Raw genomic sequence first — 23651 nt, forward strand, 5'->3', positions numbered from 1 at the left:
GGTCTTGGCCCAATGCTGTAACATCCGAAAGCTGCTTCCATCACACCCACCATCCTTCACTTCCCCTGCAGGGGAGAAACCCAGCCTTGAGTCTTGGGAACCGGCAGAGGTTTCTTCTTCAGCTCTTCTTCCCAAGCCAAAGGAGAAAGAAGCAGCCTTGCCCCTTACAGCCATGTGCCACTCACTGTGCAGCCTGTTCCCCATGGTTAGCTAAGGCTGGAGAAATCACAGAATCACAGAATGGTCAGGCTTAGAAGGGACCTCTGGAGATCATCTAGTCCAACCCCGTGCCAGAGCAAGGTCACCCAGAGCAGGTGGCACAGGAACGCGTCCAGGCAGGTTTGGAATGTCTCCAGAGTCGAAGACTCCACCACCTCTCTGGGCAGCCTGTGCCAGGGCTCTGCCACCCTCAAAGGAAAGAAGTTCCTTTAAGAAGGAACTTTCTATGCTCAAGTTTGTGCCCATTACTTCTTGTCCTGTCACTGGGCACCACCAAAACGAGTCTGGCCCCATCCTCCTGACACCCACCCTTTAAGTATTTATAGGCGTTGATATGATCCCCCCTCAGTCTTCTCTTCTCCAGACTTTTTAGACCCAAGTCCCTCAGTCTTTCTTCATAAGAGAGGTGTTCCAGTCCCCTCATCATCTTGGTAGCTCTCTGCTGTCCCCTCTCCAGCAGTTCCCTGTCCTTCTTGAACCAGGGAGCCCAGAACCAGACACAGTATTCCAGATGTGGCCTCACCATGGCAGAGTAGAGGGGGAGGATGACCTCCCTCAACCTGCTGGCCACACTCTTCTTGATGCACCCCAGGATGCCATTGGCCTTTTTGGCCACAAGGGCCCATCACTGGCTCATGGTCATCCTGTTGTCCACCAGGACTCCCAGGTCTCTTTCCACAGAGCTGCTCTCCAGCAGGTCAGTCCCCAACCTGTCCTGGTGCAGGGGGTTATTCCTCCCCGGGTGCAGCACCCTACACTTGCCCTTGTTGAATTTCATGAGGTTTCTCTCCGCCCAACTCCCCAGCCTGTCCAGGTCAGGCTGAGCTCACTGAGGCTGCTCTCCCCACGCCATCATCCCTGGCGCTGGTTTTCCAGGACATGATGACTGCTGACAGGCCCCTTTCTCAGGCATTGCAACTGGCTGAGATGTGGCCTGGGAAGAGAGGAAGAGGGGAAAATCCCCTTTGCGTCTGCTGTTGCTCTTGCAAATTTGGACTCTGAATAAGCCAAAGCTTAAGGCACCCAAGGAAATCCTTTGAGCACTCCCGGAGCCAGTTCCCACAGCTCGTGGCATATCCACTGTGGGGCTGCACCAGGTCCCACCATAACCCATCCCCTGCTGACTGTGGAGGAGGGAGGGGGAGGATGGCGAGGCTGTGGAGGAAGGCAAGAGGTGGTGATCTCCTCCTGCAAAGCGGGTGACACTGAGCCTTGCCTCAGACGGCAGAAGGAGAAGGGAGCTCTCATTCAGCGAGAGGGTAAACCCAGCAAAGCAAAAGCAGTCCAACATCCTTGGAAAGCCACAGTGTGACTCCGACGCCCTGCAAAGGCAGGGTGCTGTGGGAGGTCTGGCAGGAGTGAAATCCCACCCCAGCATCTCCTTTCTCCATCCCTCTGCTGACCCCGATCCCTTCCACGCTCCCTCCTTCCCTCTCCCAGCAGCCCACTCTCCCAGGCTCCCTCCCCTGCCCTCCATCCCAGAGCCCTCCCATCCTGCCAGGTTAATTTGAGTTCCTGATTTGCATAAGCAGCAGATCACAATGTTCTGGAAATCCCCTCCTGCGGCCGGAGCTTCCTCCCACAGCGTCACTGTCAGCCTTCTGCTTCCCTTCACTGCCGGCGCATGGGGACCCATCCGATCAGCACGGCACAAGCAGCAGTCCCCAGCCAAACCTGCTCCTGATGCCAACAGGCGCCCATCAGCAGCCCCTGGCAGAGATAAGCCCATCAGCGGCCCCGGGGTGCTGTGGCAAATCAGCTGCACCCACCAGCAGCTCTGCAGCCACCCATCTGCTCCCACCTTGCTCCAGGGCCAGCTCCTGGCACGGCCGCCCATGACAGCCAGGCTCTGGCTGGCCCCATTGCCCCGGTAGGGTTGAAATGTGCCCCGTTCGCCCAGCAGCATCCACAAGTGGATTTCTTGGGCGCCTCGGGCTGCTGGGCCACTTCTACTCGGGATCCGCACCATCGGACATGCACAAAGCCCACCCTGCTCACCCCTGAGTGGGGTCAACGTGGAGGAAGCTAGTCCTGATCCAAAAGAAGCAGGAGCAGACGGAAGGAGGGGTCCGTGCCTTGTGCTCCTAGTCGCGCCGTTTCCTGCAGCAAACATGGAAGCAATGAGGGTGCCTTCACATGAACGAGCCTCCACTGAAGGTGCTGAACTCAGCTCTCCATGCCAAAAAAATCCCGTAGGCTTTAAAAGTGTCAGCTATGAACACACCTTCACAGCCACACAGGCGTGCTCATGAATCACAGCTGGGTCAAGTGAGGTTTCTCTCCTGGGAGCACAGTAGGACCAAAGGAATGAGGAAGGACCAACGGGACCAAAAACTTTTGGTTTTCATAGTGAAATTCGTCCTAGCGTTTGGACCAGCCCAAGCTGGCGACCTCAGGTAGAAACACAAAGACCATCTGGCTAGAGAGTTGGAGAGGCACTGGGGGAGAGCACGCCATCGACCGACCACCAACACGGGTGCCTGGGCTGCAGGCAGTCCCCAGACCCCATGGCTCCTCACCCCTCCTGCCAAGCACTCACGTTCCTACCACCCAAACCAGCCAGACTAAAGCAGGGCACTTTTCAGGCCTCGCAGTTCACTTCTGGCGAGTGTAGACCGAACCCCCTGCCAGATGCAACCTTGTGCCTGCTGGCGAGGAACCAGGGAGCCGAGATCAGCCCCTGTAAAACAGAAACACTTAAATCTCTGGCGTTTATTCCAGCACCAGCTGGCTCCAGCCTTGCTTCTGACCATCAGTCGTCTTGGTGGATGGTTTCCAGGGACTACCTGCAACCCTGGAACACCATCGCCTGTCTGGCTCCACCAGCAGAGCCAGCTCTTCCCCGCTCCCTTGGGAAGACACATCCCATTCTGACTCCAGAGATCACAGAATCATAGCATAGTTCGGGTTGGAAGGGACCTTGAAGATCTTCTAGTTCCAACCCCCCTGCTATGAGATGGACGAGAATGGGATGGAAACACGCATGGGACAATGACAACACCTCTCGCAAGACACAGCAGGTTCCCCGGGGAGAAGCACGACGTGTTCACGAACCAGGCGAAGTCGCTCAGAAACCAGGCGAGGAGAATGATGTTGTCCAAAAGTGAATCACAGCCTCCACGACAGCCCCCCCCCTCCCTCCTTTCGCTGACTAATATCTGACAGGGCTCAGTGGCCCCTGGAAGGAACGGCAAAGGAGAGCCCTTTAAGCGGTGCCTGGCTCCTTATCAAAACCACGAAGAGGCTGTCTGGGGCCTCCATCATGGGGAATTCCCCTTCTCCATGCCTAAAAGTAAGCCCAGCCGGGCCAGCCTTCCTGCATTTGGGGATCGCAGCTGGAGAGCGCCTGGTCCAAAGGACTCTTGCCACCCCGAGCTCCTCCGCAACCCGGCTGGGTGAGTAGAGCTATGCTTTTTTCGGTGTGAGCGTGGCCAAGACAGAGCGAGGTTTGGCTATTTTTTGCAGGATGAAACATTACCTTATAAACAAGACGCTGTCTGGTTCTGTGGGACTGCATTTAGCTTTGACACCAGGTTTTCCAAGGACTTACAGAATAGCACTGGGCTTCTGGGGTGAAACAAGCCCTTTGGGGAACAGAAGGGACGACACTGCCTGTGCGTGGGGTCCTGCTGTCTCATCCCCAGTTGAGACCTCGGACACAAGGACAGCCAAAGAGCACACCGGGGTCCCAGCACCCACTGAGCTGTGTCATAACCCAGCCAGGCTGCCAGAGCAATGCCCTGGTTGGAGGAAAGAGCAGTCAGGGAAGGAAGTTTGGTTTTGTTTTTTTTTTTTAATTTTTACAATCCAAACCATCAAATCACCAAGAAGCGGTGGAACTGTCTGAGCCGAGCTGAATAGAAAGCCAGGACTGGGACCGCTGGAAACAGCACGATCACCAGTGAAGGACACGGCCCTGAGCCCAGCAGCAGTCACCTAAGGAGGAAATGTCAGCACAGGCAGAGAGCAAGCTGTGTGCCTGCTTACAGCAGGCTTTGTTTCTGGTTTGGTGTTTTCATATGTATCTATAAAAAAATTAAACACCTTCCTTGTGGCAAAACCAACACAAGAAAGAAAGCCAGGTAGCTACGGAGCTAGTCGCAAAGAGCTACCCGAAACCAGGAGGCGTTCCCTGTGGTTCTTCCTCCTCTGGCTGATTTCTGCTGTTCACAAATACACTATTACCAAAGCAGCAGCACAGAGGAAAAGGATCACTAATAATAAGCGCTCCAGCTGGGAGGTGCGATTTCCTTGTGTAATGTTAAGTCAGTGACACAGCCTCGGTGGGGAATTCTCCCTGCCCCAGCTGCCGAGCCTCAGCAGGCCCACACCTCCCTCCCGAGGCTGAGGGGAGAGCCTGGGACCACCACGGCCCACCTCCTAGCACAGACAAGCGCCCAGGGTCTCCTCAGCGCGACCTCCCCTCAGCTATTTGCCCACATTCCAAAACGGCTGCACCCGACAAGCAGCACCGGGGCAGCCCCACTGGCAGGAAGGCGCCGCGGCTGGGCCCTGCCCTCCCCTCGGCCCCGCCATTTTGTCTCTCGATAAGCCGGGGGAGCCGCTGCTGGGCTCGGGCCTGCCGTTCCCCAACAAGCGGAAACCCTCCTGACAAGGAGGCAGACCGGTTCCTTCCGCCCCTCAGGGCCCCACTATGCTTTAGTGGGGAGGGGCGCTCCGCAGGACCCCGCGCAGCCCCAGGGAACCGCGAACGCGCAAAACAGCCCCTCCGCCATGACAAGCCAGCCGCCTCCCCTGCCCTCCCTTCTTATACCCTCCGCTCCGCGCCGATTGGCTGCGGCGCCTGTCCGTCAGGCTGGGAATTTCCCGGGGGCGGAACCTCTGTCCCGTTCTCCCCCCCGCTTCCTCCCGTGCTGGCGGCGGAGCGGGGCGGCATCAGGAGCGGTACCGGCACCAGGAGCGGTACCGGCGGCTGCTCCGCTGCGGGGGAGCACCGGCAGGTGAGCTTGGAGCGGTACGGGGGTTCTGCTGCCCATGGGGACAGGGGCCCACGGGGGTCTTACTGGGCACCGGGTCGTGCTTCCCCAGCGAGGGGTCCCGGTGGTGGTGGGGGTGCTGGTGGGGCTCGGGGTTGTGCGTTGGGTACGTGTGGCCGGTTCCTGGGATGGCGATTTGCCTGGGCCGTCGGGGTGAAACCCAGGAGGGGGGCGGGGCCGCGCCGTCCCCCGGGGACCCGCCCGGGGGCCGCGGGCGGGTCGCGGTCGTCGTGCCGTGCCTCGGTTTCCCCTCTCTCGGGGCAGGGCAGGGGCTCCCGGCACCCCCTGTCGCTCCCGAAGGGGCGGGATGGTTGCCGGGGAGCCCGGGTTCACCGAGGGGATGGGGGGAGAGGAGAAGGGCCCAGAGATGGCATGTGGAGCGGGTGTGGGTGGGCCATAAAGGCGGCCGAGGCTCCAAGGAGCCCCCCAGGCGATGGAAGGAACCACATCAGATGCGGATCCCGAGGCTGGAATGGTCGGAATGGGGATGTCAGCATCCCCATCGGAGGGGATGCCCAGCTTGCCTCCCCATCTCCCCTCCCTCCGCTCCCTGGAGCCCCCCACCGAGGGCGGAGGAAAGAAGGATGCTGCCTGTCAGCCCTGCTTTGGGGTGAAAATAGCTCCGGGTGGGATTTGGTGGGGACCCACCGCCTCTGGGACATAGGGCTGTCCCATTCCTCAGTGCCCCTGGGCACAGGTAGCCCCCTTTACCAGGGAGGCAAACACAACTTTTCCCCTTTAGCTCGTTATTTCTATCCGCTCGGGTGGGTAAGAGCTGTTCTGCCACCACAAGCTCTTCTGGAGTGCAGATTTCACTGGGAGCGCTGGCAAAGGCCACCGGAGCATGCCGGAGCTGGGAGACTGGACTTTGGGCACTGGGGCAAGTTCTGGAGGCAGGACTCATCCTTGAGAGCTGTCTCGGTGGCAAGGAGAAGTAAGCAATAAGTAAAGAGGAAAGGCTTTTTTGCAGCCTTTGGCATGATTCCTGGCTCTGCAAGAAATCCCACGACGCCCTTTTGGCCTGACCTGCGCCAAACAGACCTATTTAGCACGGGGCCATGGGTCGTTGGCTTGCCAGCAGCTGGTACAAAGCACTGGTGGGTGGAGGAGGCTGAACCATCTACTCCCGTGGTGTTGCAGATTTCGTTTTAAAGCAACGATTCTTACGCTATGGGTGACAGAGGTAGCTTGGCTGGTGTAACTTCGCGGTGCCGCTGTCTTCTGCTGCTTGGTGGTTGCCCGGCTCAAGCACACCAGGTTGGACAGGAGTCACCTGGATTGTGCTGGAGCGGCAAGGAAAGGGGTGGCCGTGCCTTGCTCTGCTTTTGAGTGCTGTGTCAAGCAGCCATGATAGCTACTGAGCTCTGCGGGGGGAAGAAACGGAGCAGGCAACGTGAGGCAAGGTGTCTTTGTAGGGAAGACAGGGTCTTGCGTAAAACCCCACCAGGCTGCGCAATGGAACCCCACCACCGGGTCTGGCCGCCTCGTCGGGAGCAGGTTGTTTTGTGGAGCCTCTGCAGGAGGTGGGTTTCGCGGGCGAGAGTGGGATTTCTGGCCAGAGCACATCTGTAACATCTGCTGCCTTTCGGATGGGGCTCTTGCCTTTCCCTCTCTCTCTTTGCATCTGGCCAGGCTGGGAGGAAAAATGCCTCAAGTGGAGGTTCAGACCTTTCCCTTTGAGACCCGAGCCTTGCAATGTCTGCTTTCCTCTTCTTATTTTACTCCCAGCCCAGTGCCCTGCAGTGCCCACAAACTCTCCTTGGTATTGCTTCCTCGTGAAGCCAGCTCTGCGTTTGCTTCCCTGCAAGTGGGACCAGCCCAGGAATGGTTGTCCCTGACTGGGGAGCTGCTGGAGCTCTGGAGAGGAAAAGAAACCAGGCTGGGGGCTGTGGCATTTTGTCATTTTGTTGATTTCCAGTAAAATGATCAAACAAAACAAAACAAAAAAATCCCTCCATAGTGTCTATCTGAGCGACTTATGCTTTTCCTCTGGGGAGGAGGGATGCCGGGGGCACGCCAGCCCCAGTCATGGGAAAACGATGCTGGCAGCCTGCGGGGATTTGCTTTCGCCTGGTGCGATGCAGGCGGGGAGGAGAATTCCTGGGAATGTTGCATGCCGGGGGTAAGGAAAACCCCCATTCTCCGAAGGGCTGGGCCGAGCCCCCACAGTGGGTTGCGGGATGGGAGTTGATGGGCTGCCAAGCCCGTGGCTTCGGGAGGCCGGTCTCCACCCCGGGGCTCGCTGCCGAAAGCAAACCTCCAGCCGTGCCAGCCCGCTCGCCGCGCAGGATCCGCATCCTCTGCCTTTGTATCTTTAGCTGTTTGTTAATTTTAAAGCGGGAATCATTTCCTTCTCCCACTTCTGCGTGGCTGCTGTGGCCCCTGTGGCCCTGGCAGTGCTGTACGGTGGGGAACAGGCTGTCCCCGGTGGCCCTGGCAGTGCTGCACGGTGGGGAACAGGCTGGCCATGGCTACACGGCGATGAAGCCCTCCCCAGCCACTGCGCAGCTGTTTAAATACCACCCTGCTTCCGCCTTCGCCTGGGAGTCTCCCTTGCCCTCTCGCTCTTCTCTCTTTTTGCTGAGTTGTCATAAAAATTTACTACCTAAAGGTCTCGATGCCCCGCTTGCAACCAGCGACGCCCACGGGTGACCGCGGCGTCTGGCAGCCTCTGCCGGCGGCTGGGCACGGAGCTGGGGAGCTTTACCGGGCAGCCATGGTCTACAGCTGGCCCTCAGCCCCCAGGGCGGTGAAATAACCGGCAGATTAGCTTAGAAACTGTTGATCGGCAAAAAGAGAAGGTGTTTCCTGGTGGTTGGGTGGTTTCTTCTGGAGTTTGTGGTAGTCGTGTTTGCTTTGTGTTTCTAAGCATCCTTAGGTGCTGGTCTGTCATCCTCTTTCACCTCCCCCAGTGTTTTTATTGAAACATGAGATTTTTTCGCTGCAAATCTCACCTTTCAGAACACTTAAGGGAGGGGGACAGACACCAAACCCAAGACAAACCAGGACTGGGAACAGTGACCTGGTCCAGGGTCCTGTCCCCAGGGTCCCAGCGGCTCCTTGCAGAAATGGGGCTGTTCCTCCACCCCAGGCAAACCTGCCCTGACCCCGGTGATGGGCTCAGATGCTGTGGAATCCCTCCCCTCTTGCTGGATTTTGTTTGCTGGTGAATTTGTGGCTGGCTGGCTGTGCTTCTGGCTGTGCTTTCCGAGATAGTTCAGGTCCTCTCCCCGGCTGCTGTTTGAAAACAGCTCCTGCCACCCCTCTGCTGCTGTCTGCCTGGTGGGGTGCAGACCTTGGGTAGAAAAATCCTTGCTAAAACCACGTGATTTGGGAACAGCAGAGGCTTTTGGTGGCTCCATCCGGCTGGAAGAATATGAGGTCGCTGTGAGTGAGCTCTGCTGGTGGGCGAGGTGGTCAGTGCAGCTTGGGTTTGGGTGTTTGGTGCCACGTTGCCTTGCGGGCAGGGACGTGCAGGGGGCAGGAGACCTCCCATGCGTGCGGTGGGGCAAGGTGGAGACCCACGTTTTGGGGTCTGGAGTGCAAGAAAATGGGGGCTGGTATTTCAGGCTGCTGCAAACCTACATGGGGAAAGGCTCCATTGTGAGAGAGCAGCTTGTCCTCACCTTCCTTGACCCACGCCTGGGTTTGTCCTGGCAGAGGACACAGACACCCCATGAAATGCTCGCTGCAAGGTCGCTTTGCAGAGCTTCTCCCAGAGCCCCGCGTTTGGATATGGAGCAGCACGTGGTGACCGGACACTGGTGAGAAACAGGCTTAGGTCCCCAGCCTGCCTGTGACACTGTCCCTGTCCTCTGCCAGGGTGCCCAGGCCAGTAGCATGGCCACAGGTGATGGCATTCCCTGCCACGGAGGTCCCCTGGCCGTGTGCATGCCGCCACCCCATGCTGGGCTCCATCCTGCCCTCCAGAGGGTCTGCTCCGAGAGTTTTCCTCATCCCATGGTGGAGAGCTGGGGGGGAATTTCGTACTGGCCGTGATGGTGCTGCCCAACACTGGGACCCACGGCATGGAAACTGCCCCGGTTCTCCTGCAGCTTCCTGTCAGCTGCTCTGGGCTCCAGAAATAGCCGCTGCTTGGCCCGCGCTGCAGCTGGGCAGCTCCCGGCCATCACCACCTCCAGCTGCTTGGGATGGGGTGTCAGCTCCCCATGGGGGGCCGTGGGCACTGGGGGGCTCGGCAGCACCCGCAGAGGAGGAGGAAGGTGAGACCTACCAACAGATGCATCTCCCAAAAGCCTGTGCGTAATTCCCTGCCGCCAAGGCAGGCGTTAATTGCCGCTCCAGTTGCAGACGCTGCCAGGTGGCAGTTGTCATCTGGAAAGTCCCTGCCGCTCCCTGGCAGCCAGGTCATCTAAACCGGTGATCAGCCCGGAGCGCTCGTGGCATGGGCATTAGTCTGAGGTCGAGATGGTTTCGGGTACGGGCTTCCCCAATTCCTCTTTCCAAATGGTCCCCCCTTGGCTCCCTCCCGCTCACAAGCACCCAGCTGCCTTGGCTGGGGCAGGGGGGGAGCACATGGGGGTGCTCTGGTGGTGTCCCCCCACAGCTGGCACTGACAGGCAGCACAGCAGCCCCAGCTGGCATCGCCCCCAGGCTGTCTCAGCTGCTGCACTGCCCTTGTTTATAGCAAGCTGGCACCAGGGGTGTATTTTTGATAAGTTGGGCTGTAATTCACAGCAGCTGCTTTCTCACCCCCAGGAGATGGGCAGAACCTGGGGCCGGGATGCTGCCGGCCGCCCCCAGGCCAGACCTCAGCAAGGGGAAGCCCTGAGTCACCCAGGAATATAAGAAATCAAAAAAGCATATAGCACGCTGCGTGCAGGTGTTTCCTCTCCTTGTACTTTGCTCCTGGCCGGGCGCACGCCTGGTTATTCCCCATGCTCTGATTTGGGAAGCTGTGCCATCGGCAGCTGGTTTCTCTGGCTGAGCTGGAGGGCAGAGCGGGTCCCTGCCTGGCTGCCAGGGTTTGTGTCCCCCTGGCGCTGCCCAAACCGCCCACCAGCTGCAGGTTAAGGCTTCTGGAGCTGCAGATACTGCCTCTCCCCAGACCGCTCCCCACAACCCTTTCTGCCCTCCAGAAATATCCTGTGGCAGGCGGGATGCTCCGGTGATGGTCTCCGGGTCCACGCTGGCGTGGGTGGATGTTCCTGGGCTGGGTCCCCGTCCCCATGGGGATGCAGGGGCAGGCAGCTATGACCTCCTTGGGGGCTCCCGCGCCCCACAAGGGTGAGAGCCAGCCCCAAGCAGGGCTGCTGGTGATGCCTTCTCTCATGACACTTCTCATGGCCCTGAGTCACCTCGGCACGTTCACCCCAGGCAGGGCTGGAGGGGGAAGTGCCTTCACCTGGGACACTTCTCTGCTGGCTGGCGAGCAGGGAGGCAGCGCTGCCTCCACTGGCACGGCACCCCAGACCCCCGCACGGGTGGGACCAGGGGATGTCAGCACCGTCTGGAGCCAGAGGAAGGTGACACCGTACTCCATTGCCTTGCAGGGATGCCTGGCTGGGAGGCAGGCGACTGAATGGCGGGGATGGAAGGGAGAAGACCCTACCGCATCTACGATCCTGGTGGGGGGACGGAGGAGAATGGATCCGCAGCCTTTGAGCGGCTGGTGGAGGAGAACGCCCGGCTGAAGGAGAAGATGCAGGGGATCAAGTCTATCGGTAACTGCTGGGGGATGAATTTTGCCTTCAGGCGAAAATTTCCAGCCTGTACCCATCGAGCCTGGGGGTTTCTTGCCCTGTTGAGGAAGGGGGCTATAAGAACCTGGGGGTCTTGGCACTGAGGCAGTAGCAAAACTGTCCCTATCCTGGGGGCTGAGCAGGATGTCCAGGCTTTGTCACACAGGGGTTCAGAGGGAGCAAGGCTTTTGCTGAACCCTTGGGGTGCTTTACGGTGGGATGAATGGCTGAAAAAAAGGAAAGTGGTGGAGCAGGGTCGGCTTCCTGGTGTTCTGCAGTGGCAGGTTGCAGATGCCAGGATCTGTCCTGCCTTTGACGAAAGCCCCTACCTTCACAACCCCTGTCGCATCAGGGAGTTTTCCCGGGTGCTGCTCAAAGACCCCAGGCATTGGGTGCTCCCCGCAATGGCAGGGACGTACCAGCAGCGAAACGCTCCAGACGAGTCCTTCCACTGCCTTTCTCCTCCTCGGCCGCCTTCCCCCACCCGCCCCTGGTTTTGCTTTCGGTCTCGTGACCCAGCTTCCGCTTTCGAGCCCCGCTTCTGCAGCCGAATTTCCACCTGCCTCGTGATTCCCGTCCTGTCACCATGCCCCTACCTGGGACTGGGACCTGCCGGCGTGGGAGCAGCCACACGGGGTGGGGAGAGGATTTGCACTGCTGGTGCCAGAGCCCAAAGCAGGCAGGCTGCACCCCTAGGTCCACCACCTAGCCTTAAATTTGTCTCTTCCGGGAAGCGGAGGAGACCTCGGAGAGATGCGGTGCTGCCCTTTTGCCTCCTGTACCCAGTCCTCTGTGTGTCAGCGTGGGGGACTCTGCAGCTAGCGAGCCACTGATAGAGCTTTGCCATGGGATTTGGGCAAGAAAAGTTGTTTCTGGATGAAGAAGGACCATACTGGGCACTTTTCCACCCAAGCAGGGGGCTTGGTGCTGGTGGGTGGAGCTGCTGCAGGGTGGGCACTGAGGGAAAGGAGGTTGAGCATCTTTCTGTTGTCTACCGCAGGAGAGCTGCTGGAGGAGTCCCAGGTGGAGGCATCCAAGCTGCGGCAGAAGGCGGAGGACCTTGTGAAGGACAATAAAATGCTGATAGCCTCATCTTCCTTGGAGGACCTGGTGGAAACTGGAGGTAGGAGCCTTGCTGAGGAGGGATGACCTGATGGCTTGGGATCTTGAGCTCAGGGGAAGGGAGGTGGTGTGAAGGACTTTTGTGACAGTTTCTTGCAGCCCTGTCATCTCTGGAGTGTATCAGACCACTGCTGTCCTGCCTTCTCCTGGAGGGAGGTTTCTGTCCCGTCCCCATAGCTGGGGTAGAAACCATCCATTGGTGCCTGACCTTGCAGGGTACCGGCTTTCTGCATCCCCTCACCAGACGGAGAGAGGCTCTGCCTTCCAAAAGACTCATTGCTACATCCTCTCCCCTCTCCACAGCCGTCGGCCCTGATCCCAGCTCCACACAGGCCACCCCAGGCAGCACCCAGCCAGACATGGAAACACGGAAATCTCCTCCAAGTGTGAGTCTGGTGAACGTGGCATGGCTGGAGGGAGACCCTCCATCTGGTTAAAGCAAAAGGAGGCAGCCTTGAGTCTCTAGAAATGGGGATAAATCTGAACAGAGGGGTCAGCTTCCCCGCTGTGCGCCCATCCCAGCTGTCCCTGTCTCCGCGTGGTGGGCGTCCTGGGTTGTCATTCCCCAGGGAGACCTGACCTGGCTGCCTCCCCTTGCAGGGATCCTCCTCGGAGTTTGAGATCGTCGCTATCGAAGCGCAGGGCTTTCCCCGGGAGAGCGGGAGAGTGGTGAGTGCCCTGGTACCTGCAGGGTTTGGTGGGCGGGGAGTCGAGCCGGTTGGTGCGGTGGTGGTACTGGGGACGCAGGAGGACGCAGACAGGCAGCAGTGTGTCCCGGTGGCGTAGCAGCCCACAGGCAGGGCTAGGGGACCCGTGTCAAGGCGGCCCTCGAGCAAACCACAGAGGAGGGATAAACTGCGCCCAGGTGTTCCTAGGGGAGCAGAGCCAGCCCCGTGTGTGACCCCCGGGACAGTGCTCGTGCTCCAGTGCCCAGGCTCTGCCACCGATGACAATGAGGGGACCTGGCCAGTCCATGGGAGGAGGGAACCGTGCAGCCCCCGTGGCTGGTCCTCCCCATGTCTCAGTGGGGCTGGATGGCTCAGGAGCAATGGCACGTGTGCCCCAGCATGTACCGCTCCTCTCGCCTGGCCGAGGCGGGGAGAGGGGACAATGTGCAGGCTGCCCTCCAAGGACGAGGGCTCCTGAATACAAGTGGCCTGGCTGGGCTGCCTGGGCCCAGGGCCAGCAAAGCAGACCCATCCAGATGGGGACACTGGTGTCCCCAGATGCCACGTAACAGTGACAGGAAGAGCTGTGATGTCCCGAGGAGCTGTCAGCGATGCTTTCACACTCACCTCCTGATGCCCACGCTGGGTGGGAGGACCAGGTCTCTTCTCCCAGTCCCCCTGTTGCTGACAGGGTCTGCCCCAGCCAAAGTACCTCCGTGCGCCCTGTTTGCTGCCACCTGAACATCCCCCTGCCTGGCACTGCTCATCCTGTCCTACTCCAGCTTTTTGGGTGTGCTGGAAGGGAGGGGAGCAGGGATGAGGAGCCCAAGGGGGACAAATATCAGCTTGCATCGCCCGATGACAATAAGGGGACGTGCTCCCATTGCACATCCCTGTTTGCATTGTCCGGAGAGGCTCCAGGAGGGGCTGTCTTGTTGGACCCCACTGTGGTGCAGCTGTGGGGCGATGGAGGATGGGGTTGGCATCTGCTTGGCAATGGGCTGCTGGCACCTGAGCCGAGTGCTAGTCCCATGCCCATACCCAGGCTCTCCTGGCCGCCCTGGCTGGGCTCGGGTCCTCACTGCCTCCCCTTGCCGGGTGGCACAGGCGGAAGGAACCAGCCGTGCTGTGCCCCACACACACCCTCCGGTGGCAGTTTCAGGGCTGTAAACCCGGGGACAGGGTGCTGGGGACATGCGGTGCTGCCTGGGGCATTCCCACGGGCGGCTGGGTGAGTCAGCGGGGCTGGGAGCAACAGGGGCAAAGGTGTGCCAGCACGTCCTCACCTCCTCCCCAGTGTCCTCACCTCCTCCCCGGTGGCGGTGTTGTGCCTGTGGTGTCTCCTAGGCAATGGAGGAATTAACCAGCCGCACCAGGAGAGGATGAGCCCGTTGGGGACACCCCTCCTGCGTGGGTGGGGGTGTGTGCCATGACGCTGGTGGGTGCGCCCTGACGCAGGTTCTCCCAGACACCTTTTAAATCCCGTGTATCACCCTCTTGACTGCCACCTGCCAAAGAGCTTGGCTTCCCGGTGCCTGCTGTGCCGTGGTGGGCAGGGGAGCTTCAGAGCTATGCTGGGGGACGGGAGGAGGGAGGAGACGGAGGCTGGGGTAAGACCACTCCTCACGTGGCAAACCTCAGCTCCTGGCATGGGCTGGGGCATACGTGGAAAGGACAGTCTCAGGAGCTGGAATTTCTAGTCCTGGTGACAACAGGGAGAGCTCGGGGGAAGAAGGGTTCAGGGGTGGAGATGACTCTCTTGCTGTCAGCGAGCTGGGAGCGGGGTTTGCTCAGACTGCTGAGGGGCATGGGGAATCCACGGGCTGGGAGAGCTGCTCTAATGTCCCCCTCCACCTGGGGACTTGGTGTCCCATGTCCAGCAGCTGGGAGTCAAACCTCTACAAAGCCGACGCAATTTTTCAGCAGACCGAGGGCTGTTGCAGAGTCTCTCAGTGCTGGCCCAGCTCCACACCGTGGCCCTGGATGGGCGACCGGGCTCACCTGCCCTGAGAGGGAACTTTGCACTGCTCCTTGAACTGATCTGACCGTGCTTCATCCCCTCCCCGTCCCCAGGACTTGGAGCAGCCGCTGAATGAGGATGCCAACCTGCTGCCCCAGCTGCAGCAGCTGGAGAACACGCTGAGCGGCTGCGCCAAGGAGGCCAGCAAGGACCAGGTCTTCGTGCGCATGGGCTACATGGCCTCTGAGCTCAAGCGCCTGGCCTCCAAAGTACACAAGAATGAGCAGAGAACATCATTCCTGCAGGTGAGTGAGGGCTCTCCAGGTTCTTCCTGGGGGTTTTTCCTGTATCTTTTTTTTTTTTTTTTTTTTTTCCACCAAGCCCCTCCTGTCCAACCCGAGGTGGACATCCACCTCCATGTCAGGGCTTGGTGGGAGGTGGGTGGCCAGTGAGGCTCCTGGGGCTGGCAGCGGTCCTCATGCTGCTGGTGTTTGCTCCCCAGACACTGTGTGAGACGCTGCACAGTGAGAACAAAGAGCTGCGAACCAAGCTGGAGCGGGACCTGGAGCAGAGAAACCAGGCGCTGGAGAAACTCAGGTGAGGGTGGTCAGCAAGGAAGGGGACGGGGCTGCCCTGGGTGTTTCTTCTCACTGACCTGTCCCTCCCTGCCCGCAGGTGCGAGAACCAGGAGCTCCGGAGGATGGTGACACTAAGCAGCCAAGACAGCGGGAAGAGGGAAGCTGCCGAGCAGCAGCAGGTGAGGGAACAGCATCGCCCTCGGAGAGGGCTGGGAAGGAGGCAGGGAGCCCGCTGATGCATCAGCAAAGGTGGCCTCGTGTTATTCAGCCCCCCAGTTTGTCCCAGTATGACCGGCAGGACTTCTCGGGGTCTAAAGGGGATGGGGGAGGCCGTGGGAGGGGAACTGGCTTGTGTTTAGCCGGCCTTGGGCACAGCCTCCGCAAAAGCCCTGAGGGTACCCCCCGTGCGCGTCCAGCAGAGCGGGGCTGCGGTGGAGAAGGCACCGGGCAGAGGAGAGCTGGAGGCCAAGGAGAAGAAGGTGAAGATCCTGGAGCACCAGCGCAGGGAGGTGAGGACCAGGCTGGGAGGGAGGCACTGCCAGGAGCAGGGTGGGAGCGGGCGGTGGGGAGCTGGGATGGCATGGGGAGACTGGGGCAGGGCTGTGCAGCCACAGGGAAGCGCTGCTGGAGCCAGGATCTCCATCCAGCTGATTCCTGAGGTGCTTTCGTAATGGGAGGCTGCTGTGGAACCACCATGGCTGGCTTGGGACAGGGATTGGGCTCCCATTCAGCCATCCCTCTCTCCCTGCAGCTGCTGGAGGTGAATAAGCAGTGGGATCAGCACTTCCGAGCCACGAAGCAGAAGTACGAGCAGAAGGTAAGGCTGGGTGCTCAGAGCTGGGTGCTCAGGGAACACGTCTCTGCTGGGAGACCTGGAGGAGACCGGCTGTGGGGAAAGGTTTGGGGGCTGCTTGCACCTCCTTTCCACCCACTGTGGATCCTTCCAGGCAGGCCAACATCCCTGTTCCCTCCTGGCAGGTCACGGACCTGCACCAGGAGCTAGCCGAGGCTCGCAGGGCATTGACCGAGCTGGAGTCGGAGCGGGAGCAAAAGCAACGGGATTTTGACCGCAAACTGCTCCTGGCAAAGTCCCGGATCGAAACAGAGGAGGCGAGTCCCACGGGAAGGGTGGCAGGGAGCTGGGGAGCTGCCCGCCCTGTCACCCTGCCCTGGCTGATCCCCCCTCTCTGGGTCCTGCAGGCGGAGAAGGAGAGGCTGGCCATGGAGGTGAGGGACCTGCAGCAGAGGATGCGGTTCCTGCAGGAGCAGCTGGCTCCGGTCACCAGGCAGCGGGAGTACCAGGAGAAGGAGATCCAGAGGCTGAACAAGGTGGGGGCCAGGGCACAGCCCCTCCCTGCAAAACGTCTTTTATGCTCTCCGGCCTCTTCTTCTCTCAAATCTAAAACTGACCCTTATCAACCCCTTCCCGCCCAGCTCTTTGCCCAGGTGGGAGCTTGTGTCAGACAATACCCACCACATCGATCTCCTCAGGCTCCCAGGGAAGGAGGATGGGGAGGGGGTGTGTCGTGGTCCCTCTTGCTCTTGCCCAGTTGTACCCGTTTCCCACGCTGGGCATGTTTGCATGGCCCTCTGGAGATGTCATGGGCACAGCACCTTGCTCTGACCACCTCTCCCTGTTCCTCCTCTTCCTCTCCAGGCGCTAGAGGAGGCCCTGAATGTCCAGGCCTCCCCACCACCCATCTTTGCCAGCACCATGGAGACAGCTGGGAAGGTGCCGCAGCAGGAGCTGCTGACCCAGAACGAGCTCCTCAAGCAGCAGGTAGGGCAAGATGTTGCAGCTCCTGCTGCTGTAAAGGTGGGGAGGGAGCTATGTGCCCTGGGATGCCCCAACAAAGAGCCTGGTGTGGCCAGGAGCAGCCCAGCAGCCGTAGCTGGGTGTCCATGCCACAGTGGTGGGGAGCAGGGACCGAGCTTCAGCATTTACCAGGCCTTCAGATGGAGGGACCACAGCTGGGGGCCACCGTGGCAACCTACCTGCCTGAGGCTTGGTGTAGCTGGTGGGATCAAAGATGGCAACGCAACGATGGGGGGGGGGGGCGTTTGGGGGAGGTGCCCACCCTCGGCCAGGTGCACCCACACCCCTCCCTCCTGCCAGGTGAAAATTTTCGAGGAGGACTTCCAGCGTGAGCGGAGTGACAGGGAGAGGATGAATGAGGAGAAGGAAGAGCTGAAGCAGCAGCTGGAGAAGCTGCAGAAGCAGTTGGTCCTCTCCAACAACCAGGTGAGCAGTGCTGGGTGCCATGGGCAGCCCTGTGCCCCCTCTCCCCCCCCCGCCCAGGTACATCAGAGGTGCTTGTCCCATGTCATGGCCCCTGTACCCATCTCGGAGCAGGGGCTGAGGTGGGACAGAAGGGATGGAGTGGTGGTTTTGCTGCCGCTTGTCACTGCTAGAGCATCTCCTTTCAATCCTCTCTTCCTTCTGCCCCTCTCCTGGGAATCTGAGGGGGGGGGATGGGACGGGACCGGTGCAGGCATTCCTGTGGAGCATCGCAGCATCCCCTGCCCCACAGACGAGGGGGTGGCAGGGTGGGCTCTGCACTAACCCCCCCTTGCTCCCAGCTGCGGGCCTCCAAGGATGACTGCCAGAGGGAGAAGGAGGAGAAGGAGAAGCTGAAGAAGCTGCTGAAACAGCACAAACAGGTAGGGATGGGGGAAAAACCCTTCCTGTGTCGAGGGGCGGGGGGCTGTGGGCCTGGCCCCAGCCCCTCGTCTCCTGTTGAGGGGCAGCTCTGAGCCAGGCGCTGGGGGATGGTGGCGGTGGGCTGCCACCCCCATCCCCGGCATCTCCCTGGCTCCTCGCAGGCTTCTGGAGAGAGACTGCACGCTGAGCCGCTGCCGGGGCCGCTGGGCCCTACCTGCCCCATGTACACCTACCAGTACAGTCCCCCCGTGGCTCACCCCATGTACCACGGCTTTGACGAGTGGCAGCAGATCCGATACCCGCCAGCGATGCCGGGCGAGCACACGCCGGGACAGAACTTCCACCATTTTTCCCCGGTGAGTGTCTACCTGCGCCGGCAAGAGGGTCCCATGCAAGCGGGTCTGGGACTCAAGGCCGAGCAAGCAGCTCCTCCAGGGCCACCAAGTCACCGAGCGGGGAGCTGAGCACACGTGTCCTGGTGGCCAGACAGGACAAGGCTCAGCCCTCTTCCTCCCCTTCCTCCTCCTCCCACCCCAGCAATCAAACACAGAGCGCAGCCTGTGAGTCGCATCCCTGGTAAATAGCTTTTTTCTGTTCCATCTCCTCCTGCAGCCCGAGTACCCCTGGCGCCCGCCCTGCGCCATGGCTCGCAGCCAGAACGCCCAGGCCGTGGCTGGGGTGAAACCGGTCCCCAAGGACTTGGGTAAGGCTCAGACCCTTGGCGAGGGGAGGGCTCCTGTCCCTCACCCTGGGAGCCCCAGGCGGTTGGCCGAACACTTGGGGGGAGGGATGGGGGGGATATCTTGCCAGGCAGTGACCATTTCCCTTCATCCCCAACCTCTGATCAGACGAGGGGACGATTCTGCTGTGGGTTGGTCCCTGCTGCATCCTCCCCGCAGCATTTGAAGACAGGCGTGAGCCTGAGCCCCAGCATTCCCTGGGCTTATGGCAGTCGGTGCTCTGGGGGAATGGCCATCCATGGCTGGCATCCCTGACGCGGGGCTCATCTGGGCACGAAGAGCCGTGCTCACCCCGTGCCACCCCTCTTGTGTCTCAGAACAGGCAGGTCCCGGATTGCCCTAACGCCAAGGACCGGCTGAGCTGCGATACCGGTGGAAGAGGAGTAGGGTGTGTGTGTGTGCCCGTGTGTATATATCTAGGAGCTTCCTCCAGCTGCCTCCCCCGGTGCACGGACGTGTGGTGGACATGGCTGCACCCATCGCCAGGAGCGGCTCAGCAGTGCATCCCCCCGGGGAAGGTGCAAAGGAAGGACCCGAGGTGCCATCGCGGTGGTGGCCAGCACAGGGTCAGCCCCCCATAGCTGTCCCCTTCCCCATGAGGCGTCAGGCCTGGTGTTGCTGTAGACCCGAGCCAGGTCTTCAGGGAAGAGGAGCCGGCGTTTCCCAGGAGCTGCCACGGTCCAGGGGGCTTTGCCATGGGTCTCGGGGCGGTTCAGCCCCTGGAGCAGTGGGTGACAGCGGGGGGGACTCTCCCGGCGGTGGGAGATCCCACGCTTGCAGGCGGGTGGGTGCCTGCCCGCAGCCACAGCCCGGGCTGAGGGTGGTTGGTGTCTTTGTATTTATTGAAGGACTGAAGTGTAGCTGAGTTTCTCTGGTTTTATCCCAAAAGCCGCTTCCTCTGGGAGGGAGGCCAGGGCTGCTGGTCCCCATGTGCTCAGGTGTGTACCGCGGGGCTAGAGTGAGAACAGGGGAACCCAGCCCCAGGATTGCCCCAAGTCTATGCCCCCCACCTCCCTCTGGGTGCTGGGTTCAGCCCCTCGCCCTCCCCTCTCCAGCCCCCCCTGCCTTTACCAGGGTAGGGACACCCCTGCTCCCCCCTCAGCCTTTCCCTGCAGCAATGGCCGTGGGGCCCGTGTCTCACGTGCACCGAGCCAATCTTGCTCCAGGAAAATAAGTCTGGAAGGGAGAAAAAAAAACTACCCCAACAACCCTATTTCTGTAAGCCTGGCTGTCGTGTGACAGCAAGAGGAATGATGGCCCCACATGCTCCTTGCCCGGGGCTGGTCCCTGCTTCCAGCCCCTTTTTTGTGCCCCCCCCCCCTGCAGTGACACACACATACCCCCCCACATCATCTCCCCAAATGCTGGGCTGTGATGATAAATCCATGTTTGCAGTTGCCCTGGAAAAAAACGGAGTTGCTCTAGCTGGGAGCCATCCCTCGCTGCACGTACCCTCAAACTGGCCCCTCTGCCCCTCACTCTTTTCCCCCCACCACCCCCGGCCAAGAAGTGGGGCTGTGTGTTTGCAGAGCCTTTATTTGGTGGGTTCTATGGCGGGGGTGAGGGGCCGGCCATCCCCAGCCGGGAGAGGAGCACGTCTTGCACCGGGACCGCAGGCAGCTTGAATGCACTGAAGAGCCGCTCTGTGTCCGGCAGGATCGGGCCAGGCCCGCCCCGCGCCAGGGGCTTTCGGGCCAAGCCTTCATGGAGACGTGGTCTTCTGCTCCGGGGGCAGCCAGTCCCTGCATCCCCCCACTGCCCGGGATGGCAGAGCTGGGAGCACAAGGGGACACAAGCTGGTGGCCAGGAGGAGATGTCACTACTAGGGATGGAGGTGGGACACGGGGTTATTGGGAAACGTCCCCTTCCCATCACTGAGGTCGCTGCCACTGGGTTGCCCAGCCCAGCATCATCCTGACCAGGGGGTGGCAGAGACGGGAGCGATGGGGGGGACAGCGTGCTGGCTCGGGGTTTGGCTCCTGCTGCTGGGGAGCATCCCAGGAGGGGACAGACGGGGAGCAGCCCTGCAACAGCTAGGGGGGTGCCAGCGGGTGGGGGGGGACCACCCCCTAAGCCGGCATCCCCCACCTCTACTGGCCCTGCTGCTGCCTCATGTAGGCGATGATGTCATTCTTCACGACGGCGATGTTGGCGCGGTGGTACCAGCGCATGACGGGCACGCCATCGGGGCCCACCAGGAACTTCTCGAAGTTCCACTTGATGTCATGGTTCCGCAGGGGCTCCCAGAAGAGGTTTTTGGGGTTCCCGAACTCCTCCGCCACCGGGGGACAGGCGTTCTGCAACAGAGGACCAGCACATCACTGCCTTGCCTCCCCAAAAAAACAAGCTGGGCACTGTCCCCCCACACCCTCCACCACCACAGCACTCACCTTCAGGAAGGTGTAGACCTTCTGCTCCTTGGCCCCATTCACATCCCCTTTCTGGAAGAGCTGGAAGTTGGGGACAAAGCCACCCCCCGGCCGGACATACCTGCAAGCAGAGCATGGGCAACATCATGCAACAGGTAGCTCTTCATGCTACGTGGGGGTGCCAGGGGACCCCACAAGCCCTGTGCTTTTGGGGGTCACAGCCAGCAGGAGCTGCAGCCTATGCACCCACCGCCTGGCTGGGGACCCCAGCCCAGCCTCGGGGCTCCAAGTGCCCCATAGCCCCCCGCCACCGTACTCACTTCAGCGCAGGGAGGATCTCTGAGTTCTGTCCGGGTTCCTGCTTCCCAAATTGGTTGGAGGGGAAGCCCAGGACGACCAGCCCGTAGGGCCCCAGTTCATTTTGTAGTGCATTCAGTTCTGCAAGCAGAGATGGGTTAGCAGGGGACCAGATTTACCCCCACACCTGCACCCACCCCCTCGGAGCATCCCTGGCCATGCCGGGTCCTGGGAAGCAGGTGTTACCCCTTCCCTCCCCCAGCTCCCTGGGGCAGGACGGACCATGGGGACCTGCCAAGGGCTGCACACCTGGGTGATGCTGCCTGTCCTGTCCCCTGGGGTGCCCGTGCCCCGCAGGACCCTTACCGAGGTACTGCAGGGTGAGGCCTCAGTACGTGGCCACGTTGACGAAGAGCACCATCTTCCCCGCGTACTTCCTAAAGGGGACGTACTCGTCTCCATCGATGGTTAGGGCCCCGTAGTCGTAGATAGTGCCCTCCACCGAGCCGTAGCATTTCACCTGTGGGGCGAAGAGCATCCCATGGGACCGGGTTGGGGGCTGCCAGCCGCCCCCCTCACCCGCCCCACGGCCACCCACGCCAACCCGAGCAGCAGGTTCAGCCCTGGCACTGGCTGAGATGGCAGCTGCCAGCTTTGTGTCTCCTGCCCCAAATGCTGCTGGCAGCAGCCAGGCTCTGGCATGCCAAGGTCGCCGTGGTGGCTTGTGCATGCACATACGTGTGCACATACGTGCATGCCCGGCCAGCGGGGCTGGCTGCAGCTGGAGGGATGTTTACCCAGCCAGGGTCAGGCGGGAAGGCGAGAGGCTGGAAAACGGCCGGAGCTGGCGTGGGGACACCATCCCCAGCCTCCCCAGGGCTGCAGGCAGGCCGGACCCTGCCGGACCCTGCCACCCGTCCAGGGCAGGGGCGGACAGGGCGCCCAGGAGCTGCTGTGCCATGGCCAAGCCAGGCCCGGGCAGGAAGGGATCAGGGCTGGATCAGATCCGTGCAGGGAAGGGCTGGGGTGGAGCAGCCTCTGCCTGCAACGCTGCAGGGGTTAACCCAGGGGAGCCCATCTCCTGTTGCCATCAGGGGACCTAAGCTCACCCAAGGGCCACTGAGGGGCTATTTTGGGAGCTGGCAGGAGATAAAAGTCACAAGGGCTCTGGCCCGGGGAGCTCAGCCTCCGTGGGGCTGGCCAGACCCTGGCCGCAGGGCTCTGCTTTGCCCCCCAGGGACAGGGAGACTGGCCAGGGCCCGGGGGGTGACAGCTACCCCTGCTCTCTGCCCATAGGGACGTGGGGACACAGCGGCCCCCGCACCCTCCAAACACGGGTGCACCCCCCTGGACACTGCACATGGAACAAAAGCCCCACGCTTTGCCCCTATGGGGGTCACTGGGGGGGGGGGACACGGGGGGGGGGACACGGGACACAAGGCTCTGTCCCCTTCTGCCCCCAGCCCCAGGACAGTGATTCATTCCTCCATGCCAAGAGCTAGCTCACAAAAATCCCAAAATCCTCCCCCCCACCCCCGTGATCCAGGCACCCGGGGGTCACAGGACCACCGTGCCCCACTCTACAGCAAGCCTTGGGGACAGGCGGGTCCCCAGGGTGCCACATCCCTCCCTCACCCCCCACCCCTCCCCGCAGCCCCTGTGGGGGGGTGTCCCCCCTTTCTCTTACCTTCTCCCTCTCCTGGCTCTGCCCCGGCTGGACGAGCCCAGCCAAGAAAAGGGGCAAAATCCAGGCGCTGCGGGACCAGCCCCCCATGGCCGGGGCGGGCGTGGGGTGCGGGGACCCCTCCTCACACCCCCGGGGGAGAGCGACACACACGACACACCTCTCCCCGTCGCCTTCTGCCACCTCCGAGCCCGGCAGCCGAGAAATAGCTGCTGGGCTGAGCCGGGGGGGGAGCCAATCTGCCGGAGGAAGGACGGGCCGAGGGCTGCGTTAACCGTGTGGTCCCTGGGACGGACAGGGCGGCCATGGGCGGGGGGGGGAGGGGGATGCGGGGAGGAGGAGGAGGAGGAGGAGGAGGAGGGGGGGGGGGGGGTGACAGTGCCGTTGCTGGCACCTCGGAGGGGCAGGGATGTGGGGACAGCCATGTGCCGGGGGGGTTTTGTTTTATGGAAGGCGTTATATGAGACACGGACGCGGGGATTAAAACCGGCACGGGGGGAGAGGTGCCAGGCAACGTCCCCACCCTGCGCGGGGCAGCCAGCCCAGGGGACATCCAGCCCCGAGGAGGGGTGCTGGCACCCGAGGAACAGGCACCGAACCGCCCGGGGAAGCTGGGCTGGGGTCCGGCGTCTTCCCCTCCCATGACTGAGCTG

The 23651-nt window shown here is 61.3% G+C and overlaps 2 protein-coding genes across 6 annotated transcripts; one reads left to right on the forward strand and one right to left on the reverse strand.

The window, feature by feature from the left end:
* The first annotated feature begins 3547 nt into the window (after positions 1 to 3547).
* TNIP1 (TNFAIP3 interacting protein 1) lies at positions 3548 to 19508 on the forward strand. 5 transcript variants are annotated; one of them, XM_054217168.1, is made up of 18 exons: positions 3548 to 3614; positions 10730 to 10900; positions 11919 to 12041; positions 12344 to 12426; positions 12641 to 12709; positions 14782 to 14973; positions 15171 to 15265; positions 15344 to 15425; positions 15663 to 15755; positions 15998 to 16063; positions 16225 to 16356; positions 16447 to 16575; positions 16904 to 17026; positions 17363 to 17488; positions 17827 to 17907; positions 18070 to 18264; positions 18521 to 18611; positions 18971 to 19508. In XM_054217168.1, the coding sequence occupies exons 2-18, from the start codon at positions 10759 to 10761 to the stop codon at positions 19006 to 19008; spliced, it is 1860 nt and encodes a 619-aa protein (XP_054073143.1). In that variant the 5' UTR covers positions 3548 to 3614; positions 10730 to 10758; the 3' UTR covers positions 19009 to 19508. The 5 variants fall into 5 exon arrangements, with proteins under 5 accessions (XP_054073143.1, XP_054073146.1, XP_054073142.1 ...); XM_054217171.1 differs by lacking the exon at positions 3548 to 3614 and adding an exon at positions 5034 to 5180 and having other exon boundaries at positions 18966 to 19508; XM_054217167.1 differs by lacking the exon at positions 3548 to 3614 and adding an exon at positions 5034 to 5180.
* Positions 19509 to 20168: 660 nt separating this feature from the next.
* GPX3 (glutathione peroxidase 3) lies at positions 20169 to 23205 on the reverse strand. Its single transcript, XM_054217174.1, has 5 exons — positions 23002 to 23205; positions 21681 to 21834; positions 21338 to 21455; positions 21039 to 21138; positions 20169 to 20945 (listed from the first exon to the last, which is right to left on the reverse strand). Exons 1-5 carry the CDS (start codon positions 23086 to 23088, stop codon positions 20739 to 20741), a joined length of 666 nt encoding a protein of 221 aa, XP_054073149.1. The 5' UTR covers positions 23089 to 23205; the 3' UTR covers positions 20169 to 20738.
* Positions 23206 to 23651: the final 446 nt, after the last annotated feature.

The sequence above is a fragment of the Rissa tridactyla genome, chromosome 11, assembly GCF_028500815.1.
Source record: "Rissa tridactyla isolate bRisTri1 chromosome 11, bRisTri1.patW.cur.20221130, whole genome shotgun sequence".
Taxonomy (NCBI): domain Eukaryota; kingdom Metazoa; phylum Chordata; class Aves; order Charadriiformes; family Laridae; genus Rissa; species Rissa tridactyla.